Below are 23,234 nucleotides of genomic sequence, written 5' to 3'. Positions count from 1 at the left end.
CAGCCCATGTTAATATTTTGCTTGGTCTGTAGAGTTTGTAAAAACAGTTTCTGCAATAACTTTAAAACTTAAAAGATGTCACATAAATATCTGGGTTTCCAGTACTTCTTGGATAATCCAGGGATCTGGAGACACTGGGCCTGCATTCCCACCTGGCAAACATCTGCTAGATCTGAGAAGCTGCTGTTCTCTCTCACTAGGCTAGCACCCCACTTTGCCGCAACCCCCGCTACACCCTCTTGTCCCGCTGACACCGGGGCCCGACCTACTTACAACTAATTATTCTCAAAGCACGCTGCTTCCCTCATTCATGTTACATGCCTTGTGCCTATGGCCGTGCGACTTTCTGACCCCTAACAGAGCATCACGAAGTATTTTCATGTCCATTATTTCATTTTATTCTTACCACAATCTTATGAAGAAGGTGGCGTTATTCTCCCTGTTTTATACATTAGGAAGCTGACCCTCAGAAAAATCAAGATTAAGTGAGAGAAGCATGATTTTAAGTTAGGCCCTATAAGTCCTTCTCTCACGCTCTTTTCTACCATGTCTACCAAGGACATGGCTTGACAACAGCCCAAGAACGATTCTACAATTTAAATTTTAGGCAAATTACTTATATTACAATATAAAGAAAACATTCTTGGGGCGCTGGGTGGCTCAGTCCGTTAAGCGTCTGCCTTTGGCTCACGTCGTGATCCTGGGATCCTGGGATTGGGCCCCGCATCGGGCTCCCTGTAGGGAAGCCTACTTCTTCCTCTCCTCCCAGCCCATGCTCTCTCTGTCTCTCTCTCTCAAATAAAATCTTAAAAAAAAAAAAAGAAAAGATTCTCCAATATCTTGCTCAAAAATGTCAGTGAGAAAATGTGGCCAGGTTTGATGATTTGGTTGTTGTAAGTACAAATAAAAGCCATGAGTGTGCCTAGAGAAGGGCTTCCCGACCTCTTCTGGCACCGTGAGTACCTACACAAAGCTTTCCCCAGCCAGAAGCACACAGCCCAGGGGCGGGCTCCAGCTGCTCCAGGCCCTCCTGGGCAGCACTGAGGACACACTACCTACCTTACCACACACCTCTAATTTAAACCTTCCGCAAGGTACTTCTGCTCCAGACATTCTGAATATAAATATTAATAGAAAACACACTGCAAGTTTAGAAAACACACAGTGGTTGAACACTTACAAATTCTTCCAGCAATTCAATATCTGGCATCTAAATGAGAACAGCAAATGAATGATTTCAGGTGGTTCTAAAAGGCTGTCAAGAATTGGCCAGCTTTCTAATATTTCTATTTGCCAGATTAATTGATGAACTTCAGGGTGGTCCGTGGCCAAAGCACTCATACACATTAATCATCAAAGTCTCAGGCCTACATTCATTAAACTAAGGAACACAGGTCCCCAGATATAAGGATTTAGACGACAGCACTCAGGCCAATCTGGGAATCCGTTCCAAGAGGCAAAGGCAGAAAGGACAGAGTTGGGGGAAGGAGAAGAGCTGACATCAGCCTTACAGGCTACGAAACTGAAATGGAACCCATTTGGAGACAAAGCGATTCCCAAGCTTAAAGCCAACACTGGTCAAAATAGTATAGGGTAGTTCCCCTAGCCAAAGGCTTCAGATGAGCAGTCTTACTAGTTATTCATCTCCCCAACATCCAATTTTGTTAAAGTGTTGCAAACAAACAAATGCCCCATCCTCCCTTGCAGTTAGGTGGTCTTGCGATCAAGTTATGACCAGATGCAAAGCTGAAAGCCAAAGAGCCATCTTGAACTATAGGGAGGAAAGCCGGCTGGAGATGACATCTCAAGAAGAGATAAGGACCACCTATCTCCAGATGTTTTGTTGTATGAGAAACAGAAGCCTGTATTTGGTTGAGCCTAACTGATAAAGGCCCCATGCAGCCTAAAAGGCCTTCCTCATTCAAAGTCCCTGTTGGTCATCAATAAATTCATAGCCCTTTCTGGTATAGCTCAAAGTCATACCTATAATTTTGTTTATTTTAGGTCAATGTTTTTTTTTTTATTGTGAAATGATTACCACGGTAAGTTCAGTTAACATCCATCATCTTACACAGACACCAAAAAAAAAAAATCTTTTTTTTCCTTGTGATGGGAACTCTTCAGATTTCCTCTCTTAACTACTTTCAAATATACCATATGGCACTGTTAGTTACAGTCATCCCATTGAACATCATATCCCTAGGACTTATTTGTTTTATAACCACCTTCCTCCAATTCTCCCTCTCCCTACCCCCTGCCTCTGATAACCACAAACCTGATCCCTTTTTCTACGAATTCAATTTTTTTTTCTGGATTCCACATATAAGTGAGATCATACAGTATTTTCTTTCTCTGTCTGACTTATTTCACTTAGCACGATACCTTCAAAGTCTATCCATGTTGTCACATATGGCATACTTCCTTCTTTTTATGGCTGAGTAATGTTCTATTACATATAAACAACTTCTGTATCTATTCATCCATTGGTGAACACTTTGGTTTGTTTCCATATCTTGGCTATTGTAAATAACACTGCAATGAACATGGGGGCACAGATTATCCCTACGACATAAGTGTTTTTGTTTCCTTTGGATATGTTCCCAGGAGTGTAATGGCTGAATTATATGGTGCTTCTATTTTTAATTTTTTGAAGAACCTCCACAATGTTTTCTATAGTGGCTGCACCAGTTTGCATTCCCGCCAACAGCGCGTAAGGGTTTCCTTTTCTCCACATCCTTGCCAGCATTTGTTATCTCTTGTCTTTTTGATGATGGGCATTCTCACAGGTGTGAGATAGTATCTCAATACGATTTTGATTTGCATTTCCCTGATGATTAGTGATGCTAAGCAACTTTTCATATACCTGTCATGTATCTTCTTTGGAAAGATGTCTATTCAGGTCCTTTGCCCATTTTTTTTTTTCAAGTTTTTATTTAAATTCAGTTAGTTAACATAGAGTGTAATACTGGTTTCAGGTGTAGAATTCAGGTGTAGATTCATCACTACATACAACACCAAGTGCTCATCACAACAAGTGCCCTCCATAACCATTACCCATTTAAACCATCCCCCTGCCCACCTCTGCTCCAGGAACCCTCGGTTTGTTCTCTATAGTTGAGTCTGTTTCCTGGTTTGCTTCTCTTTTTTTTTTTTTTCCATAGGTTCATCTGTTTTGTTTCTTAACTTCCACATATGAGTGAAATCATATGGTACTTGTCTTTCTCTGACTGACTTATTTCACTTAGCATAATACACTCTAGCTCCATCCACGTCATTGCAAATGGCAAGATTTCATTCTTTTTGATCCTTTGTCCATTTTTTAATTGCGTGATTGATTTCACATCTATAATTTTGTAAGACCAACACCCGGAGCAGGTAAAGAAGGGTATCATAAGGATGTAAAAGGATGCCTACTCTCTTTCTACTTAATTTGCATTATAATTTATTGACCAGTTTGCTGATTTGCCAGCTTTGCCTCTGAAAAACCAAATTCGGCCTTTTGTGATACCCATGGAGGCTGGTCCTTCTCCCGCTCCATAGAGGCCTCTGACAGATGGCGTGGCACAGTGAGGCTGGATGGAAGGGTTGTGGCGTCCAATGACCCAGGGTTGCACATCCTCACCCTGCCTATTCCTGGCTGCATTTGTTCCCTCATCTTTCAAATGAGAGTAAAATACTAGCTTCATAAAATCATCTTGAGGATTAAATAAGAAAAGGCACAAAAAGGGCTTAACACAGTGACTGGCACATGGTATGTACTCAATAAATGTTAGCTATTACTAACTACTATTAATATTCTTGAGGCTTTCCAACCTTCTCCCTGAAATGGAATACATACCGTGCCCATATGTGCTTAATGTCATTTTTCAAATCTGAGTTTGTTAAAAATATAATGAAATATATATATATATATAAGATCATCCATCAGGAAAAAAAAAACCTTTTCTTTAGCCATGTGTTTTGGAGTTTAGAAAATATGGTTACCATATGGGGTCTACTCACTAGTGCTAAAATTTGTCATATAATAATGGCTTTTGCTCAGGAAACATTCATACTGAAATACCTACCCATTCTCCTCCTTTTATTCACTACGAGAAAATAGCAGTCAACATGTCACATCAGCAAATGAAGTGATGAGGAGAAAACGGTGCCAAGTGCTATATGAGCAGATTAAAAAAAAAAAAAAATACAAGGCAATGAAGATCATGAGAAAAGGAAGTCAGTGTTCCTTATTCTGCTGCTACTAGAGCGACAACCAACAATACACCAAGCTACAAGGGCACAGTGTTGTCTCATGCCCACGCTGTTCCAGAAGTGGGCACTTGCTCCATTGTGTACCTTACATCTTGTCTGACACTTGCCCTTCCCCTCCCCCTCCACGGGCTGCCGCAGTGACTGCCATAACCTGCAACATGAACCCACTTGTGGTCATAATCCTCAAGTGAATAGGTGACCATGGCTGGACCAGTAAGTCCTTCCCCAAGGAACTCTGGAAGTAGGACTGGAAGCCTGACATCAATCTCCCCGCTTCCCTACAGTAGAACACGTACATTTCGGGAGCAGATGGCAGCCATGTTCTGCCATGTGGACTAAGTAAGAAAGAGAAAGCCAGTGTGAGCAAGAGAGAAGAATGAAGCAGACACAGAAAAACCCATGAGCAACAGGGAGGGAGCACTTCCGGATTCTCCGTATGTTCCAGTCTTTAGCTCTATTACTAGAGCCCAAATGCATCCCTGTCCTCAGATTCTGCAGGATACTTGAGCCTTCTGCCAGTAAACTCCAGAGCTGGTTTCAGCTCACTGTACTAAGAGACTGTGCCATTATCTATCACTAGAAGACAAGTGGTTTCCAGATTCCCTCCCTCACTGTGAACGTTAGTTATAACACACAACACAAACCTCTATTGCTCCAATTCTGCCTACTATGTTCTACGTTCTGAGCCAGAGGCCTTGAAAAAACACAATGCTGAGGATCCCAGAGCAGGACATAAGTAAACAGATAAATAATTTTAATGCATGTAAGGAGGTGTTTTAATAAACACATGAAGAGGGTGCTGAGGGAATGCAGCTATCAGGAGATCAGGAGGAGGAGGAGGCCGCGGAGGCCACATGCAAGCACTGTTAATCCCCAGAGTAGTTCTACAAGTGAAGTTTACAGCTGCGAAAGCAGAAATGCCCAAAGAGATCCCTATCAGGCCACATATCAGACAGAGCATGTGCAAATCCTATCAGCTTTCCTTTCACAAAATCATAAAACCCACAAGTGGGAAAGAGCTTAACTTTTCTCAGTAGAGCCTTCTGAGTTTCACACATGCATGTACTATCACCTAAAAACCAAGTTTAATTATTTTTTAAATGTAACTGCTAGTATCTAGCTGTTTTTACCTGCTATTTTCTGTTCAGATATTCAGAACTTCAGTTATGGTATGGATTAATTAGTACCCATGGGAAATGAACTACCCAAATAAGCAACCTTTTTTTCTTAACCTTAAAAAAATCTTGTTTCTTTTGTACTATGATTATTTAATTCTCAAATTGTGGCAATCTCCCAGCAAAATTACACTTCAAATAACTAAATATTTCACCATTTTGATCCCAATCTCTCTGCAAATCCATCCAGGATTTGTCACCAGTTTAACCTCACTGTTCCACACAATATGGAAATGGACTACTAGGCAAGAAAAGCAACAAAGAGACCAATTAGCAAGTTTTGTAAAAGTAGAAATAAGCAACGCTGGGCCCTGAAAATACTATGACAACATACTCAAAAGGACAAACTTAATATCGTGCTATGTAAAAACTGTCCAATACTTCAAGTTTTCAAGCTAGCTCAAGTTCAGTTGAAGGCTCAAGAATGGAATTTCCCAGTAATTATTTAGTGGTTAAGACATCAACAAGGACCTATGCCAAAATATAAAAATGTCAATTACAATCAAACATACAAAAGGACCATCTTGGTTCCAATGGACCACTCGAAGCTACTCAGAGTAATCTCAAGAAATTAACCTTTTGGGGGCACCTGGGTGGCTCAACAGGGAAGCGTCTGACTCTTGATTTCGGCTCAGGTCATGATCTCAGGGTCATGAGATAGAGCCCCACGTTGGGCTCCGTGCTAGGTGTGGAGCCTCCTTGAGATTCTCTCTCCCTCTCCCTCTACCCTTACCTACCCCCTACTCGTTCTCTCTCTCTCTCAAAAAAAAAAATTAAATTAAAAAATAAATTAAAAAAATAAATTAACCTTTTGTTCACTTATCAACAAATCCACAACTTAAAGAGTGTGTATGGATCTTCTGGGTTCAATAATGATACTGATATGTATCTCCAGATGTATGCAACCCTAAAAGATTCATTTAGTAATATTAAATTATTACAGAGTAGAGAAGTATAGCAAGGTAGCAGGACACAAGGTTAATATACAAAAGTCAACTGCTTTATTATATACCAGCAATGAACAAGAGGAATTTGAAATTAAAAACACAGTACCACTGATACCAGTGCTCCCCAAAATGAAATACTTAGGTATAAATCTAGCAAAATACATACCGGATCTATAGGAGGAAAACTACAAAATTCTGATGAATGAAATCAAAGAACAACTAAATAAATGAGGAGTTATTCCACCTTCATGGATAGGAAGACTCAATACTGTCAAGATGTCATCAGTTCTTCCCAACGTGATGTGCGTTTTCAACGCGACCAATCAAAATCCAAGCAAATTATTTTACGGATATTAACAAACTGATTCTAAAGTTTGTAAGGAGAAGCAAAGGATTCGGAATAGCCAACATAATACTGAAAGACGAGAACAAAGTTAGAGGATTAATGCTACCAGACTTCAGGACTTAAACTATAAAGCTACAGTAACGAAGACAATGTGGTATGGGTGAAAGAACAGACGAAAGATCAATGTAACCGAATGGAGAACCCACACACAGACCCTCCCCCCGATAAATGACACAACTGATCTTTGACAAAGGAGCAAAGACAGTCTCTTCAACAAATGGGCTCAGAAGACTGGCATCCACATGCAAAAGAATGAATCTAGAGAGACCTTACACCCTTTACAAAAATTAACTCTAAATGGATCACAGACCTAAATATAAAATGCAAAACTGTAAAACTCTGTTCTGACAGTCCCGAGCCTACTGATGGTAGACCCCCCATTAGGAATGCCTGCATGCACATACCACTCATAGCGAGCGCCACAGACACTTCCCGGGCTACAGCCCCTATTTATGGCTGCGCCAGCTCTTGGGTTCTTAGTACAACTGCAAAATGCATTTCAGCAAGAAACCATTACAGAACTTTGAGGAACAAGATCTATTACTCACAAGTTCTGGATAGTACACAGCACTCCAGAGGGTCACAGAGCAAGGTCACAGGTAGAGAAAGAGAGAGAGAATGGACCCAGGGCTCTGCCTTTACTAGGGTCCAAGGGTTGTGTCTAGGGTTTCATGGGTTCACTCTTTATTGGCTAACTTAAAACATGAGAGCAAGAATTAGGGCACTGAAAGGAGAAGTGGGGTCTCTCAAGCAGTCACTTATCTAGGTTACCCAGAGCTTTTTTTTAAATATATATATATTTTAAACTTTTTATTTTTAAATAAGTAAACTTACCAAAAAAATTGCAACAATAGTATAAATAATTCTACATACCCTTCTCTCAGATGCCCTGAATGTTTACATTTTATCACATATATACCATTGTTCTTGCCATATATATGTGCCTATCATTATTTTTTTTTTCTGAACCAATTTAAAATGAATTGGAGACATGATGCCTTTTTATTCTGAAATACTTAAGGATGTATTTCCTTTAAAAAAGGATAATCTCTTCCATAACAAAAGTTAATTTAGCAGAATTAGGAAATTAACCTTGGTACAATGCTATTATCTAATGGATAGCCCTTAATCAAATATCTCTAATTGTCTTTTTTAAAATTTTATTGTTATGTTAATCAGCATACATTACAGCATTAGTTTTTGATGCAGTGTTCCATGATTCACTGTTTGTGCATAACACCCAGTGTCCCATGCAGAACGTGCCCTCTTTAATACCCATCACCAGGCGAACCCATCCTCCCACCCCCTCCCCTCTAGAACCCTCAGTTTGTTTTTCAGAGTCCATCGTCTCTCATGGTTCATCTCCCCCTCTACCCAGAGCTTTTTGAAACAAGGACCTTCATGTGTGGGAAAGGCCTAGTTCCTTATCTGGTTGTCTTACCAGAAGCTGTGTCATAAAACTGGCAACATGTTTATTCAAGATGGATGCCTTCTGAAATGAATGCCTCCACAAATAAAATGTCAGGAACTTACACTACAAACTCCTAGAAGATGAAATAAAAGAAATTCTTGGACCTTGGACATGGTGATCATCTTTTTAGGTACAACACCAAAGACACAATCTATGATAGAAATAATTGATAAGGGCGCCTGGGTGGATCAGTTCCTGGGATCGAGCCCCACATTGGGCTCCCTGCTCAGTGGGAAGTATGCTTCTCCCTCTGCCCTCTCCCCTGCTCATGCTTGCATTCGCTCTCTCTCTCTGAAGTAAATAAAATCTTAAAAAAAGAGAGAGAGAAAGAATTGATAAGCTGTACTTCTTTAAACCTAAAATTTCTGTTCAGTGAACGACAATATCAAGAAAATTAGAAGACAAGCCACAGACTGGGAGAAAATATTTACAAAAGACATATCAAAAAAGGACTATACCCAAAACATACAAAGAACTTTTAAAACTCAACAAGAAGAAAACAAACCATTCAAGTTAAAAAAACAAAACAAAACACGGGGCAAAGACCTTGACACTTCACCAAAGAAGATCTACAGATGGCAAATAAGCATATGAAAAGCTACTCCACCTCATGTTATCAGAGAAATGCAAATGAAAATAACAATGAGATATCACTACAAGTCTATCAGAATGGCCAAAATCCAGAACACTAACACCATCAAATGCTGGTAAGGATTTGTGGAGCAACAGGTACTCTAATTCACTCCCGGGGGCAATGCAAAATGGTCAGCCACTTTGGAAGACAGTTTGGCAGTTTCTCATAAAACCAAACATGCTTGTGCCATACGATTCGCCAATTGTACAAATACCAATTGTACTCCCTGGTATTTACCCAAAGGAGATGAAAAGATGTCCACACAAAAACCTGCACCGGGATGTTTACAGCAGTTGTACTGATAACTGCCAAAGCTTGGAAGCAACCAAGATGTCCTTCAGTAGGTGAATGGATAAACTGTGCTACATCTAGACAATGGACTATTATTCAGTGCTAAAAAGGAATGAGCCATCAAGACATGAAAAGACATGGAGGAAACTTAAATGCATATTACTAAATGAAAGAAGTCAATCTGGAAAAAGCAAAACTACGGACAATAAAAAGAATAAGGGCTTGGGGGGAGATAGGATGAACAGGCAGAGCACAGAGGATATTTAGGGCACTGAAAATACTCTGTTTGGTATTATAATGATGTCATTATACATTTGTCCATAGAATATACACCACCAAGAGTGAATCCTAGGGAAACTATGGACTTTGGTAAAAATGCACCATCTGGTAAGTGATGTTGATAATGGGGGAGGCTATGCATGTGTGACGGCAGGGCATTTCTGAAAAGAAAACAAACAAAAAAAGTAAAACCAGAGGGGTGGGGTAAAGATCGTACCAGAGAAAAAGGTCAACCCCCATATATGTACCTACAGACAACCCACACACCTCTCTGGAACTTCAAGACTCCATGCCTGGGCCTCTTCCTCTCCCTGGACTACTGTGAACCTTTTCAGACGGAGTGAACTTTTTTCTCAGCTTTTTTCCTACTCTGTTCAGATAAAGCGCAAAGATCTACGTTGTGTACATCTGACAGACTCTCCACAGTGCAACCAAATTCCAAACCAATTTAATCCATTCAAATGGCATGCTAATTCAGCTAACTACTGTTTAAGCATAACTAGCCTCTCTAATTCAATTTTACCTTCTGGAGAAAAATTACGCATTCTTCAAAACTGTTTAACAATCTAAGCTTTGAGATATAAAGAGAACTTATTAAGCCATTCAAATCAGAATATAATAAATTAGAGATTTCCCAATACCCCTTCTCCTGCAAACAAAATCAACCTCTAACATATCAGACAGCTAGTATTTTCCAAGGGCCAGAAATGCCAATGAGCACTAAAACAGATTATTATAATTCTAACAGCATGGGAAGCCTCTCTTCTATTGAAGATAACTGAGGGGCTCCTGGGTGGCTCGGATGGTTGGGCGTCTGCCTTCGGCTCAGGTCGTGATCCCGGGGTCCTGGAATAACTGACTCCAGAAAAATATTAATCCAGATCTACAAAATAATAGGCAATGCTATAATTTTACAGGTTTTTTTTTAACACTAGAATTTAAATGTATTTAAAATATTACATCTATCTACTTTTAAATTGAAAATAAAGAAAACACAAACTCTCTAGATTCAAAAAAGTATACATCTGGGGCACCTAGGTGGCTCCATCAGTGAAGCAACCGACTCTTGGTTTCACAGCTCAGATCTTGATCTCTGGGTCTGAGAGCAAGCCCTGTGTCAGGCTCCCGGTTGGGATTCTCTCTCCCTCTCCCTCTGTCCCTTCCCCTGCTCACACACACGCACTCTCTCTCTCTCTCTCTCTCAAATAAAATCTTAAGATTAAAAAAAAAAGTATACAGGGACGCCTGGGTGGCTCAGTCGTTAAGCGTCTGCCTTTGGCTCAGGTCATGATCCCAGGGTCCTGGGATCGAGTTCCGCATCGGGCTCCCTGCTCCTTGGGAGCCTACTTCTCCCTCTGCCTCTCTCTCTCTCTCTGTCTCTCATGAATAAATAAATAAAATCTTAAAAAAAAAAAAAAGTATACATTCATGTTTTGTATTTAGAGTCACAGTCCTTAACATCTGTATAGGACCTGACATATATGAAGTATTTTCACATACATTATGCAAAACTATGAAAAAATCAATTCAGGGGCACCTCGGTGGCTCAGTTGGTTAAGCGTCTGCCTTCAGCAAAGGTCACAATCCCAGGGTCATGGGATCAGTCCTACATCGGGCTCCTTGCTCAGCGGGAAGCCTGCTTCTCTCTCTGCCTGCCACGCCCCCTGATTGTGCGCTCTCTCTCCCCGACAAATAAATAAATAAAATCTTAGAAAAAAAAATCAGATCAGAAGAGGATCAAAGAGGGTTCTAGAACTAGTGTCCGATGCTTGAGTCCTCTTTCCAGAAGCAATGGCATGTAAGGAAAGAGTGGGGAGAAAACTAAAGGGAAAGAAGGACTGATTCAAAGACAATAAGGGACAAGGAAGAGTTAGAGGGACAAGACAGTTATTAAAGAATTAGAAAAGCAGGGGCGTCTGGGTGGCTCAGTCAGTTAAGTGTCTGCCTTCGGTTCAGGTCATGATCCCAGGGTCCTGGGATCGAGCCCCGCATCGGGCTCCCTGCTCAGCGGGGAGCCTGCTTCTCCCTCTTCCTCCCTATCCCCCACCCCCCCGCCGCCCCGCTTGTGCCCCTGTTCTCTCTCTCATAAATAAAATCTTTAAAAAAATAAAAAGCATTAGAAAAACAGCCTGCAGGAAGGGAGGCAAACCGCAACATTCCTGTAGGAATGGCTAGATGCAGCACTTTGGAGCATAGCATCACTGAACACTCAAAATAATCCCACAGGGTAGGTATTTTTTTAATTCCCATTTTACAGCTGCACAGGTCATCACACAACTGGCAGATGCAGCACCAGGTGTCAAACCCAACTTTCCCTGACTTGAGCCCCAGGTCCCAACACTGTTACAAGCCTCCAGAGAGGGGATAAGGGGATAAATGCCCCGCCTAATTTACCAACACCTGCCTTTATTTTATATATTTACTGTGTATAACATGAGGCTGGCTTATAAAAGCTGTCTCAATGTTTAACATATGTGCTTCCTCCTTCCACCCCCACCTAATTTTTTAGAAGTATGGGCTCTCTGGATCTCTTTCCATTTCTTCCACTTCTTCCAAATACCCAAAAAGCTCAAACTACTGGCTCCACACAAGGGAAAGTGCTGCCTTTCAGATTTAGAGGAAGACCGGAAAGCTGCATCTCATCTGCAGTTTCCCCACCAGCAGGCAGCAGGGATGTCCCTCTCGTGGCCTTGCCCAAATGACTTTAGCCAGTGGGCCGAGCAAGGGGCCCAACAGGAAGGGGCTTGAAGCCTGGCACAGCCACATCTTCCCCATCTGTCAAGAGAGGCCAGCAATCTGGACTTTTATGTGAAATCCAGATTTTTAAGACTCGGCTACTAATTCAAACTTCCAGAAACTTTGCATAGGGTCAACATCTGCCTAAAGGTGAACTCTACCCACCAGCTGCAGGCTTATAATGCCCAGGCTTCCAGCTGAGAGTAGCTCAGTTAGACATACAACTCTACCTCAAAATATTCCCCATGGAATACATGGAAGATACAGCCCCTGACCTCCAAGAGACCAGTGGGGACAATGGACACACCGTTTCAGGACGATGACAAATGGAAAGGGGAAGAAGCCTGTGAAGGAGAACATAGCAGCCAGCAGCCACATATATCTCCTGACCACTGGCTTTCGGGGGGGCAAGTCTGGAAGTGGCAATAAAAAAAATCAGAGTGACATTACCCTTCTATATCTAGAGAAGAGAAACAAGGGCTCAGAACTCTATGAACACACACAAACAAAAACTCAATAGCCCTGCCTTTGTGTAGCCAAGGTGACTCTTAAAATAGTCAAGCCTTAATGGAACCATAGCAACAGGAAAAGCTTACCTACTCAGAGGCATGAGTGGTATCATAAAAAATACAACTCCCCTTCACTCAGCAAACACCATCTATACTCCCAGTACAAAGCCAAGTGCTGCAGGAATGTAGCTCATCTAAACCTCCCAACAACTCCAGGAGGACTCGTTATGCCCAATTTACAGATGTGGAAACTGAAACTCTGAAATCCTAAAGTTTGGGAAAGAGCCAGTCATCTGGAGCCAAATGACGCCAGTCCTATTAACTCACCAACCTGGCCAGAGAGACTCAGGCTATTATCAGAGACAAATAATGGGATGCTGTCAAGAACAACTCATTAGTTACAATAACTGAAAGTGTAGAACCAGTATTAAAAGAAGCCCACAGTAGGCCCTGTTGATTACGAGAATTTAATTTTGTGATAAAGGCAGTTTCACAAATATATACAAAAGAAAGCATAAGGACCATTCAATAAATGATGTTGAAATAATCAATAGCAAATTTCAGAAAAACCTTTTACACTCTTCAATTGACACCATCCAACGAAACACATTCCAAACAAATCAAGAGGTTACTTTTTCACCAAATTATGTAACCAGGATAAACAAAACATGCATATGCAATGACTCCCTGGGGAAAGAAAATTACTTCCCCAAATTAGGAATGATAGAAGAAACTTCGCTAGCAAGAAAGGACAGATGGTTCAATTCAAAAGTAAATGTTTTCTGTGTGAAAAATAAACAGAGGATAAGACATATATCTGGATATACAATAGACAAAAGGTTAATATCCTTACTATATCTATGGAATACACGCACAAGAAATTGTACAGAAGAACCAGGAGCAGTCAGTGGAGAAACAGACAAAGGACAGGAACAGACAATTCACAAAAGGAAAAATAATAAGTAAACAAGTCAATAGAAAATATTCAGGGACGCCTAGGTGGCTCAGTCAATTGGGCGTCTGACTCTTGGTTTCGGCTTGGAACATGATCTCAGAGTGGTGAGATCAAGCCCCATGTCACGCTCCACGTTCAGCACGGAGTCCACTTGAGATTCTCTCTCTCCCTCTCTCTCTGCCCATCTCCCACACTCTCTCTCTCTCTAAAACAAATAAATAGATAAAATCTTAAAAGTATATATTCAGAAGCCAACCAAAACATACAAATTAAACATCAATGAAGCAAGGGCCAAGAGACCAGTGGGGACAATGGACACACCGTTTCAGGACAACATGGCAAACGGAAAGAGGAAGAAGACTGCAAAGGAGAACACCGTGGCCAGTAGTCACACACATCTCTGACCACCAGCTTTCACGGAGCAAGTCTGGGATGTGGCACACTGACATTCTTGAGAGCAGGATGTCTTGCTCATAAAGGGCCAAGTACATACAGTGCAAGCATTACATAAATATGAGTGCAAACTGAAGTAAAAGAAAAATATACAGCCACTAAAAATGATGGCTAAAGACAAGATAGCTGTGGCATACTTTTAAGTGGGGGCAAGAATAATAAAAGTAGTGATTACAGTCCTATTTTTGAAAGCTGCATTAGCAAAACTTCTAGAAGGAAATACATATAAAACACTAACAGTCATTGTGTTACGAGGTTTAGGAGTGATTATTTCTTATTATGGTTATATTATCTTTATTTAAAACGTAAACATACTCCAGAGGGATTGTTATGGTGACTTAAAATACAAATGGATCCTCAGAAATTGAGGAAAAGATAAAAAATGTATTAACAGGGGCTCCTGGCTGGCTCAGTCGGTAGAGCCTGCGGCTCCTGATCTCGGGGCGATGAGTCTGAGCCCCATGTTGGGTTTAGAGATTGCTTAAAAAAATAAAACTAAAAAAAAAAACATAAAACAAATGGAAAAAGCATAGAATCCCCAAATAGCTCCACACTACAGGTAAAAAGCGAAAAAGACCAGCTAAAAAAAAAAGCTTTTTCTCACAGAGAGGTGAGCAGCTGACATTCATAATTTGGATGAGAAGCACCATTTCTGAGTCCTAAAAGTCAGTAATAAATGAACACATCACAGGAAGCCAAAATGCAGCCCCTCAAAACAGCTGCTCAGTATGCTGTGCTCCTGGTCTTCTCTGAGCTCTCTCTGGCTCCGGGCTGGAAGGGTTCCAAAACTTTCTCTCACAGAGAGAAAGAGGGTACAAACCTTGGACAGTTTCTCTGAAGCTCTGTATTTCACACTGCCGTTCTCAACCCGCTCTGGTTCACAAAATCACCTGCATGAGTCAAACCATACAGACGACAACAGAACTTCTGTTGTTGCAAGCATGTCACATTTAAAGGATACCATTCTACAAAACTTTGGTTTCAGTTATATACCTGTGTATGTGTGAGAGTCTAACAGTCTTGGGTAGCAATGCTAAATACATTTCTCACTATGATGGGTGGTCTAAGAAGTGTCAAAAGCATTACTCTAGACCACTCAGTCCCTGACACAGGGACCAGCAAACCACCCAGAGCTAAACTGTTCAGTTATTCGAAACCAAAGGATTCATCCAGAAGTAGGAATGTAGTGAATCCAGTTCAACGGAGTATTAGGCACCGATACAGAACAAACGCCTCTTTAATATTTCATCCTGGAAGAAATAGCACTGCCCTCCAAAGGCTCCAGAAAGCACTGTGCATTTAGAGCCACCTCACAGAGACATGCCACTTTTCCCCCTCTGCACACCTCCCTCGGCTCAAGGTTTGAGGGTGATGCGCTTGCAGACGGTTTACACCTGTCTAGTCACCACGTGGGCACGCCACACTGCCAGAGTCTCAGCTAGGAAAGCCTACACGCTCCTCGGGCAGATGGGAGAAACTGAGGCTTGGAGTGATGAAATGCCCAAGGTCAATGCCGGGGACAGCTGAGATCAGACTCCCGAGCCCAGTTCTCCTCCAAGAATCTTTAAATTAAAGGCACATGAGAGCACAAAGCAGCATACCCTGCCAAGAAACCGGCAGATGACTTTGTTTTGTTTCCTGGTCTCATTTGCTAGTTTCTTACACCTTTGAATTAATTTTTTTTATTCTTTTTTTCTTAAGTAGGCTCCACGCCTAAAGTGGAGCTTGAACTCACGACCCTGAGATCAAGACCGTAGCTGAGATCAAGAGTCAAACGCTTAACCAACTGAGCCACCCAGGTGCCCCTGAATTAATTTTTACTGATGCCTAAATGCAACATTTGGATGAGGAGGCCCCCTGCCCTTTAAAAAAAGAAAGAAAAAAAAAAAAAGTAATGAGACTGCTTGAAGTTGCACAAGCAAAGTTGTTTTTTCTGTGTTAGGTAATTTTTTAGGTTAACTATAGCATCTCCTTGGAAGATCTATTGAAATAAAAATAAACAAGTGTTATCTCCTTTTGAATTCCTTCTGTTCTGATACTGTAGGTAAGAAGAAAAGCTTGGCTTGATGGCCATTTTCCTTTCAGGTAAGCATATATTGTATATAATCTAGACTACTGCTACAGATACCAACAGCTCACTACCTGAAATAATCTTAAGTCACAATTTACTTATTGATTTCTAAATGCCAGTGTTTTAATTACCCCAAAACTGTGAACTTTTTAATGACATCAAAATGATTCTCAGTGACAAATTGAAAATGTTTCCCTCTCAAAGCCAAATTCAACATGAAAACAGAGACAGGGAAAGATGCTATACAAGGAAAAGCAGCATTTTCTTTTTTAACAGTTTTGATTTAGTTTGCTTGGAAAAGATCAGCCCTCTAAAGCCTCCTCGTCCAGCTACTAACATCCTATGATTTTTATCTATTTTTCTTTTCAAAGTAAGTTTAGTTAACACGTGAGGTATAAGATTGTTGGTCAGGATTTCACAATTCAAGAATTACTCATTTTCGGAGGGTCAGAATTTTCCATTGTCCTGCAATATCCAGATGAAATGTACCCTGATTAAGATCTTTGAGGTCGTGGACAGAATCTGGTTTAAGTGCATACATTAAGTAGGAAATTCAGAACCATCAGGAGCTCTGGGGTCACTGGGAGCTAAGACTCCTCCAGTAAGCCTCCTTAAACAAGCTTTCCCATAGTGATCTTTTCTTAAAAAGTCAATCTGTATTCTGACCTTTAGAGACACAGAAGCAGCCTGTTTCCAGACAGATTTGCTGGCATAAAGACTGCCTCATGCTCTGAATTCAGCATCAAGGTCTAATTTTTAACAATCACATGGGGTAAATTCCCATTTTGGGACCTTGAAACCAGCAATTATTACCACCAAGTGATGAGTCTCAAGTGCATAGTTGAAAGTTTATTAATTTTATGCCATTAAATAGAGACATGACACACTCAAAAATTTGTTTAGATGGGTTCTAATTTTGTCCACTTTAACGACCTCGTATCATCACTCTTAAGAACTCCTCAACTTTCAGAACAATGCTTGCACTGTGGGAAACCCCTGATTTGCATTTTCAAAAATATTTTTTTGATGCAAATGTTATAAAATACACGGTGCATAAAACTACCAGGAACTCAGCTGAACTGAGCCAAGGTCTAAATATTAGTGAAACAATGGTTCTCGGAGAACTGAGATAGTGCAATTCACAATGATAAGAACCAATGGCAAATCAACCAAGAGCATGAAGATTTATAAAATGAAGTGAAATTTTAACATATCTTTTCAAGAAATAGTCAAGTAGTCATGACCACTTAGAATTGAGTAGTTCAGAATTTAAAAAAACAAAAACAAAAACAAACAAAAAAACCCAAAAAACAAAAAACACCTTAGAGATTAAAAAAAAAAAAAAAAATCCAACCCTTCTCTTGTCCCAGTCCCTTCCCAACCCCATCCCCTGCTGTATTTTTACCCTGGTTGAAAGCAAGCTACTAAGTTTCTCTCAGACTCATCTCAAATATCTTTGCTCTATCATTGCTCCAGGAAACTCACCACCTCCTCAGGCCCAATTCATTCCAAACTGGTGATTGATCAGCCATTGCATAATTCATTCAATGAATATATACTGCCTTGTGTCAGGCACTAGGGACCAGATCTCCTCATTTGGAGATAAAAATCTGACTCTTTTACCATTTTGGGGGGTAGGGGGAGTGGGGTTCTGTCTGCCCTTAGGGATTACAGGGAACCCTAACTATGCTGCATAAATTGGTCCTGAATTAAATTAGAATATAAGGTGGTAGGTCCCCCCCACTCCCTTCTCCATTACACTCATCCCCAACAGTTCCTCCCCCACCCCCACCCCCATCAGAGCCTCCTCCCCAACACCCCACCACCACAGCCTTGGATCTTTTTATCCAGAAAAGAATTTCAAATTCTTGTGCCTAGAGGTTTTAGAAAGTTTCACTCAAAGTCACTCCTCTGGAGACACTAATTTTCCAGATTCTTCAAATCACTCAGAGCTGAGTTCTGAATTCATGCTGACTGGCTCCTGAATCTATACTCTTAACCAGTCCATTCTAGTGCTTCTCAATGAATGAGAGTTTTCTTTTCCCTCTCTACCTACAATGCTCTTTACCCTCACTTTTTCACATAACTCCTAGTCATCCTGCAAGACCCATCTGTAGGAGCACTCCTTTTCTCTAACCACCACGAGCAGAGATTCTTCTGTAACCCCAGAGGACGTTATTTGTACCTGTCTTCAGCACATCTCCTTATACTGAGATGTGCTGAAGGCACACACGGACACAAACGGACCCCCCTTTACCCACTGTGAAGGTACAGACTCCTGGTGAAGGAACAATTTCCTTTAATTGCCCCCTAGTAACTACCCAGAGTTACTAAAACTCTCTGTTTGAATGCCAAGATTGATGACTTGTGTTAAAATATTCATATAAAGAATATATAAACGTGATGGGGTTGGGTCCCACCTGGAGAGAGGTCTCTCCTGGCCTTCATCACTGAAGAAGAGGCGATCACAAGACAAGGGAGCCCCTGAGAAGCTGCAGACTAGATATCAGTGTTAATCAAAATCAAGCTAAGATGTCTCGTATGAAGCTCCTAAGCAAGGAATGTTAAGATAGCACCCACTCAGAAAAGACAGTCCAGAAGGCAGCTAGGACATGAGGAACCCAAAGTACCAAAGGTGGGTATGTCCCCTAGAGACAGAATCTAGCTATACGCAAAGCAAAGACAATCTCAGAAATGGCCAGGGAGTTCCCAGAACAAGTTCTGTACTATGATAGCACCAGAAATCTGAACTTTGAAAACAGATTGTTTTTATATTTCTTATGTTCCCTTATATTTCCTTCCTTGGTATCCAGCAAAGTTCCAGGCTGTCCTAACTGTGCTAAGATAAACTGAGGGTGAGGGTTTTTATGGACTCTTTGGCCTGACGATTAGAATATTATCAACCCTCTACTAACAGCAGCAGTAGGATGAAAATGGTAATCCAAGTGAAAGAATCCCCCAAAAGAAGATAAAATGTAGGAGACAATAAGGGCTATGGAATCCGGCTACTCTCCCCCATCCAAAAATTCTCTTTTCAATACTAAATCTTGGAGGTTGTGGTTTTGTTTTATTATCTTCTAAAACTACCCCCCCTCCACTAAATTGTATCTTGAAAGGATCTTGCCATTTCACCAATGCAGTATGTGCAAGTGTTCAGAACACAACAGAAATGTAAATGTTTGTTGATGGCATGAATGAAACAATGCATGGACTTTCAAAGTTTTAAGGCACCCTGAAGACCACCCAGTCCACTCCTCCCAAAAGTGCACATTTGTCCACACAGGGCTTTAATAGGTTGTCATAAAAGTCAATCAACAAATATCAACTAAATGCCTATAATAGTTAAGATGCTTTCAGGAACAACAACAAAAGTATATCAGTCACTGATACACAACAAATGTCAGGCACTTTGCTAGGCCCTAAAGATACTACAATAATAAGACACACGTGGGAAATCACACATGTGATTCCCGACGCCTTGCGGTGGAGAAGATGACTGGACCGTAAGTATCTACAATATTGTTTAAAATAGAAAATGTTAAGTGTTTTCTAAGGTTAGATAAAGGCTATCTGGATTCAAGAGGTCAAAAAGGGAAACCAGGTTTCCAAAGAACTTCCAGGACACTGCCAGACAGGATAGGACGTTATTTGTGATTTAACCTTAGAGTTCAGGAATGAAAACTATTAGTTTCTAGTTGAAGCAGTTAATGGAAATGGCTTTGTATGTATTGATGAAAATCAATATTCTATCTTCATATCTTTAGCATTATGTCAAATGGCATTGACAGTGGATTCTGAAAGAATACATATCAATTCTCTTTTAATGAAAACCATAATCAAAACTGAGCTCTAAATAACAAAGTTATTATCACCTGTGAGCATGGAAACACAGATTTGTCGAGTATTAGTAAAATATATGTAAAGAATAATTCTGGACTTATGTGTGGGCCTTATTTATTTAACAGTAACTCTATAATAAAATAATTCCTAGTTTAATAAAATAATTCTAGTTTACATTGTAGACTAGAAAAGTGAAAATTAAGCTACTATATAGCTAAACATCACATTTTTGTCCTGTAATCAAATGAGATTTATCTTTCAGTTTCTTTCATATATGCTACTTCAGCTTCTCCAAACACCTTGAAATGCATCCTACTTAAGCTGCTTCCTTCAAGATAAACACACTAGAAGGGGAATCAGGAGACTCAGGAGCTAAGCCTGGCTTCACCACCTGCTACCTGAATTTGGGCAGGTAAATGCTCTGGCCTAAATTTTCTCATCCATAAAATGAAGCAGTTAGAGCAAATAACCTCTAAAATCCCTCTGAACTCTTAAGACAACAACAACAACAAAAAACCCCTGAAAACTAACCTCTACTCCCAAACCATCAACCAAAGCAAAAAGTTTCAAAACTAGTATTAAAGAAGCTTAAGTTTAACCACCTTTCTCCTTCATTTACTTGACTCAACAAACTTATTTATGAATTTCCTACAGCAGTTAGGTTCAGCAGTTTCTTCTACAGCAGTTATAGACTGGGAAAGTGACATCAATATATCGCTTTAGAAACAAATCCGTAACAAATTTCTAGGTCCAGAAGCAATCTCCTTAATGGAATTTTGCCTCTATCAAAAAACTAAACATGGGCGCCTGGGTGGCTCAGTTGGTTAAGCGACTGCCTTCAGCTCAGGTCATGATCCTGGAGTCCTGGGATCGAGTCCCACATCAGGCTCCCTGCTCAGCAGGGAGTCTGCTTCTCCCTCTGACCCTCCTCCCTCTCATGCTCTCTGTCTCTCATTCTCTCTCTCACAAATAAATAAAATCTTAAAAAAAAAAAAAAAAAAAACTAAACATTTATAAACTTCTTTGTGAATTTCAAAAGGTTTTTAAACCATGTACTCCATTTCAGCAATGTATTTCTTCTGTTCACTGTAGACTGCTTGCCACTGGCCTATGTTTACAATTTTCCCCATTGGATCTAGGAAATGAATAGAGCACCTTTCGGCCATTTGTAGGGAGTATGATGTAGACAAACACGTGTGATTAATATACTCATCTTAGTTATACTGAAGAACCCATCATATGAATAGACCTATCAGGCAAATTTTTTTGAGGCCACACTGCATACAAAGTGCTGAAATGACTATAAAGACAGTAATGAACACGTTGCTGCTTTGCCCCTACCCGCAACTGTACTGGTCACAGAGGAAAAATTCCTCTACCTCAGCATAATTTGAATTTACATTAGGAAAACCTAACTACTGTTTTAAGGTAAAAGCCCCTTGTCATATACCTCTATAGTGTTACATTTTTTAGAACGCTAGTTGGTATTATCGAAACAATTCTAGATAAATACCATAATTACTATATTCAAGCATCATTCCTATGGAAATCAGCTTCATCGGCTTAATTTCTGCATATTAAATGAATTAAGTTAAAGTGCAAACGCTATTGTCTGAAAAACAAGGGAAATTATTAATGGCAGAACAACTGGCTCCACTTCTGCAAATTAAGCAAAATTAAGCAAAAAGAAAGGAAGCAAGCAAAGGGAAGGAACTCGAGAGCTATTTGCAGCAGTGGTCCCTTGCAAGTTCCAGGCGCTTCCCCTTGAGCTCGAAGAAATAAGAAAATGAGAGCAAAGAAGAGGGCACCTCTCCTTTCGGGCAGAAGCCCAAAGTTATACTCTCTTCACAACTTGCAATATTCATTGAGTTCAGTGTAAGATGTACAGGAGATCTGGATTCGGTGGGACTGTCTGGGAGAAGGGAGTGGCATTTACTCTCCGTCTGGAGCCCTAAGAACTGTACCAGAGTACTCCAAAACCCTTAGTTATCTAGCAAAGGCTCTCGGAGCATCCTCCCCACGCACACACCTGCAGGGCTGGGCGGCCCCACCCTCCTCCCCTCCCGTCCTTAGGGCTGGACCAAGGGCCAGTAGCCGGCGCACAGTTAGTCCAAGGACCACCCTGGCCGGGCCTGCGCCACCCGCCCCGGGCAAGGCCAGAGCGCACGCCGCTGTCTGGTCTCCGCTTCCCAGAGCCACGCAGTGGCGGCGGAGCTCAGCTGGACACCAGCACCACCAGGATGCGTATTATAATAAAAACTTGGGGGAGTATGTCTACACTTGCGCCGACGTGGAGGCACAGCCCGGGACGTGGGCTCCGGGACCGCCGGCCCGTCCCGCCCCTCCTCGCGGCCGAGGGGCGGCGGTCCGTACCTGTCCTCCGAGACGCTGATGACGCCCTCCTCCTTGGGCACGATCACGGCCATATTCACCACCTCCTGGGACCCCTCGACCCGCTGCAGCAGGATGGGCTTGCGGGTCAGCGGCTTGGGCTGGATCTCCGCCGCCATCGGGAGGAGGGGGCGCGCCGGGGGTGCCGCCGACAACCGCGCCGCGGGGCCGGGCTAAGGAGACCGCTCGGGTACGGGCACAAGCTGAGACAGGGACTCTGGGTGACCGGAGCGGGACGCCGGGGACCCGCGATCATAGCCTGGCCGCCGGTCCGGGAACGACTCCGCGCTCCCGGCTTGGGGCACCGAAACCGCCACGACCCGGGCTGCAAGCCGGCGCCACCACCGGAGGAGGGGGCGGAGAGCTGGGGGGCGGAGCCGGGAGGGGGCGGTGCCTGCCGCAGGGGGTGGCCGCTGGTGGGCGCGAGGGCGGCTGCACTTCCGGAAGAGTGGCGGAGGAGGAGAGGAAACCTGAAGGAGGAGGCGGGGCGCTGGCGGCCCAATGCGCGTGCGTCAGTTCACTAGCCCGTTTCCGCCCCGCCCCTCCGTGATTCCCGACGCCTTGCAGCGCCGCCCCCGGAACGCATGCGCCTTCCATTAGCCGCGGTCTCCTAGATTCGCCACCTTCCACATCCAATGTTTGGTCCCCTCCCTTTTTAATCTCCCATGAACGCGCGTGTAAACACCTCTGGGAACGCGCTTGCCAGAGGTCCCGCCCCCTCCAAAATCCCTAAAAAGGGGGCGGGGGTGGGGCGGGGAAAAGCGCGCCTGGGCGAGGCCGGAAAGAGAAGAATCCTGCAGGAAGGAAAGAAGCCGAACTAGT

General features: G+C 42.0%; 1 protein-coding gene across 1 annotated transcript in view; it reads right to left on the bottom strand.

Annotated features, from left to right (window-relative positions):
- The window catches only part of WDFY2 (WD repeat and FYVE domain containing 2), a 175,738-nt gene extending 152,709 nt beyond the window's left edge, over positions 1–23,029 (bottom strand). Inside the window, exon 1 of the mRNA XM_045869383.3 lies at positions 22,395–23,029. Coding sequence (XP_045725339.1) covers positions 22,395–22,531 — 137 coding nt within the window. The 5' untranslated portion in view covers positions 22,532–23,029. The remainder of the gene's footprint in view (positions 1–22,394) is intronic.
- Positions 23,030–23,234: the final 205 nt, after the last annotated feature.

This window comes from Mirounga angustirostris, unplaced genomic scaffold, assembly GCF_029215605.1.
Source record: "Mirounga angustirostris isolate CCGP_5_RB_7025 unplaced genomic scaffold, mMirAng1.0.hap1 SCAF_3, whole genome shotgun sequence".
Lineage (NCBI taxonomy): Eukaryota > Metazoa > Chordata > Mammalia > Carnivora > Phocidae > Mirounga > Mirounga angustirostris.
This window is presented reverse-complemented; position numbering and strand designations above follow the sequence as displayed.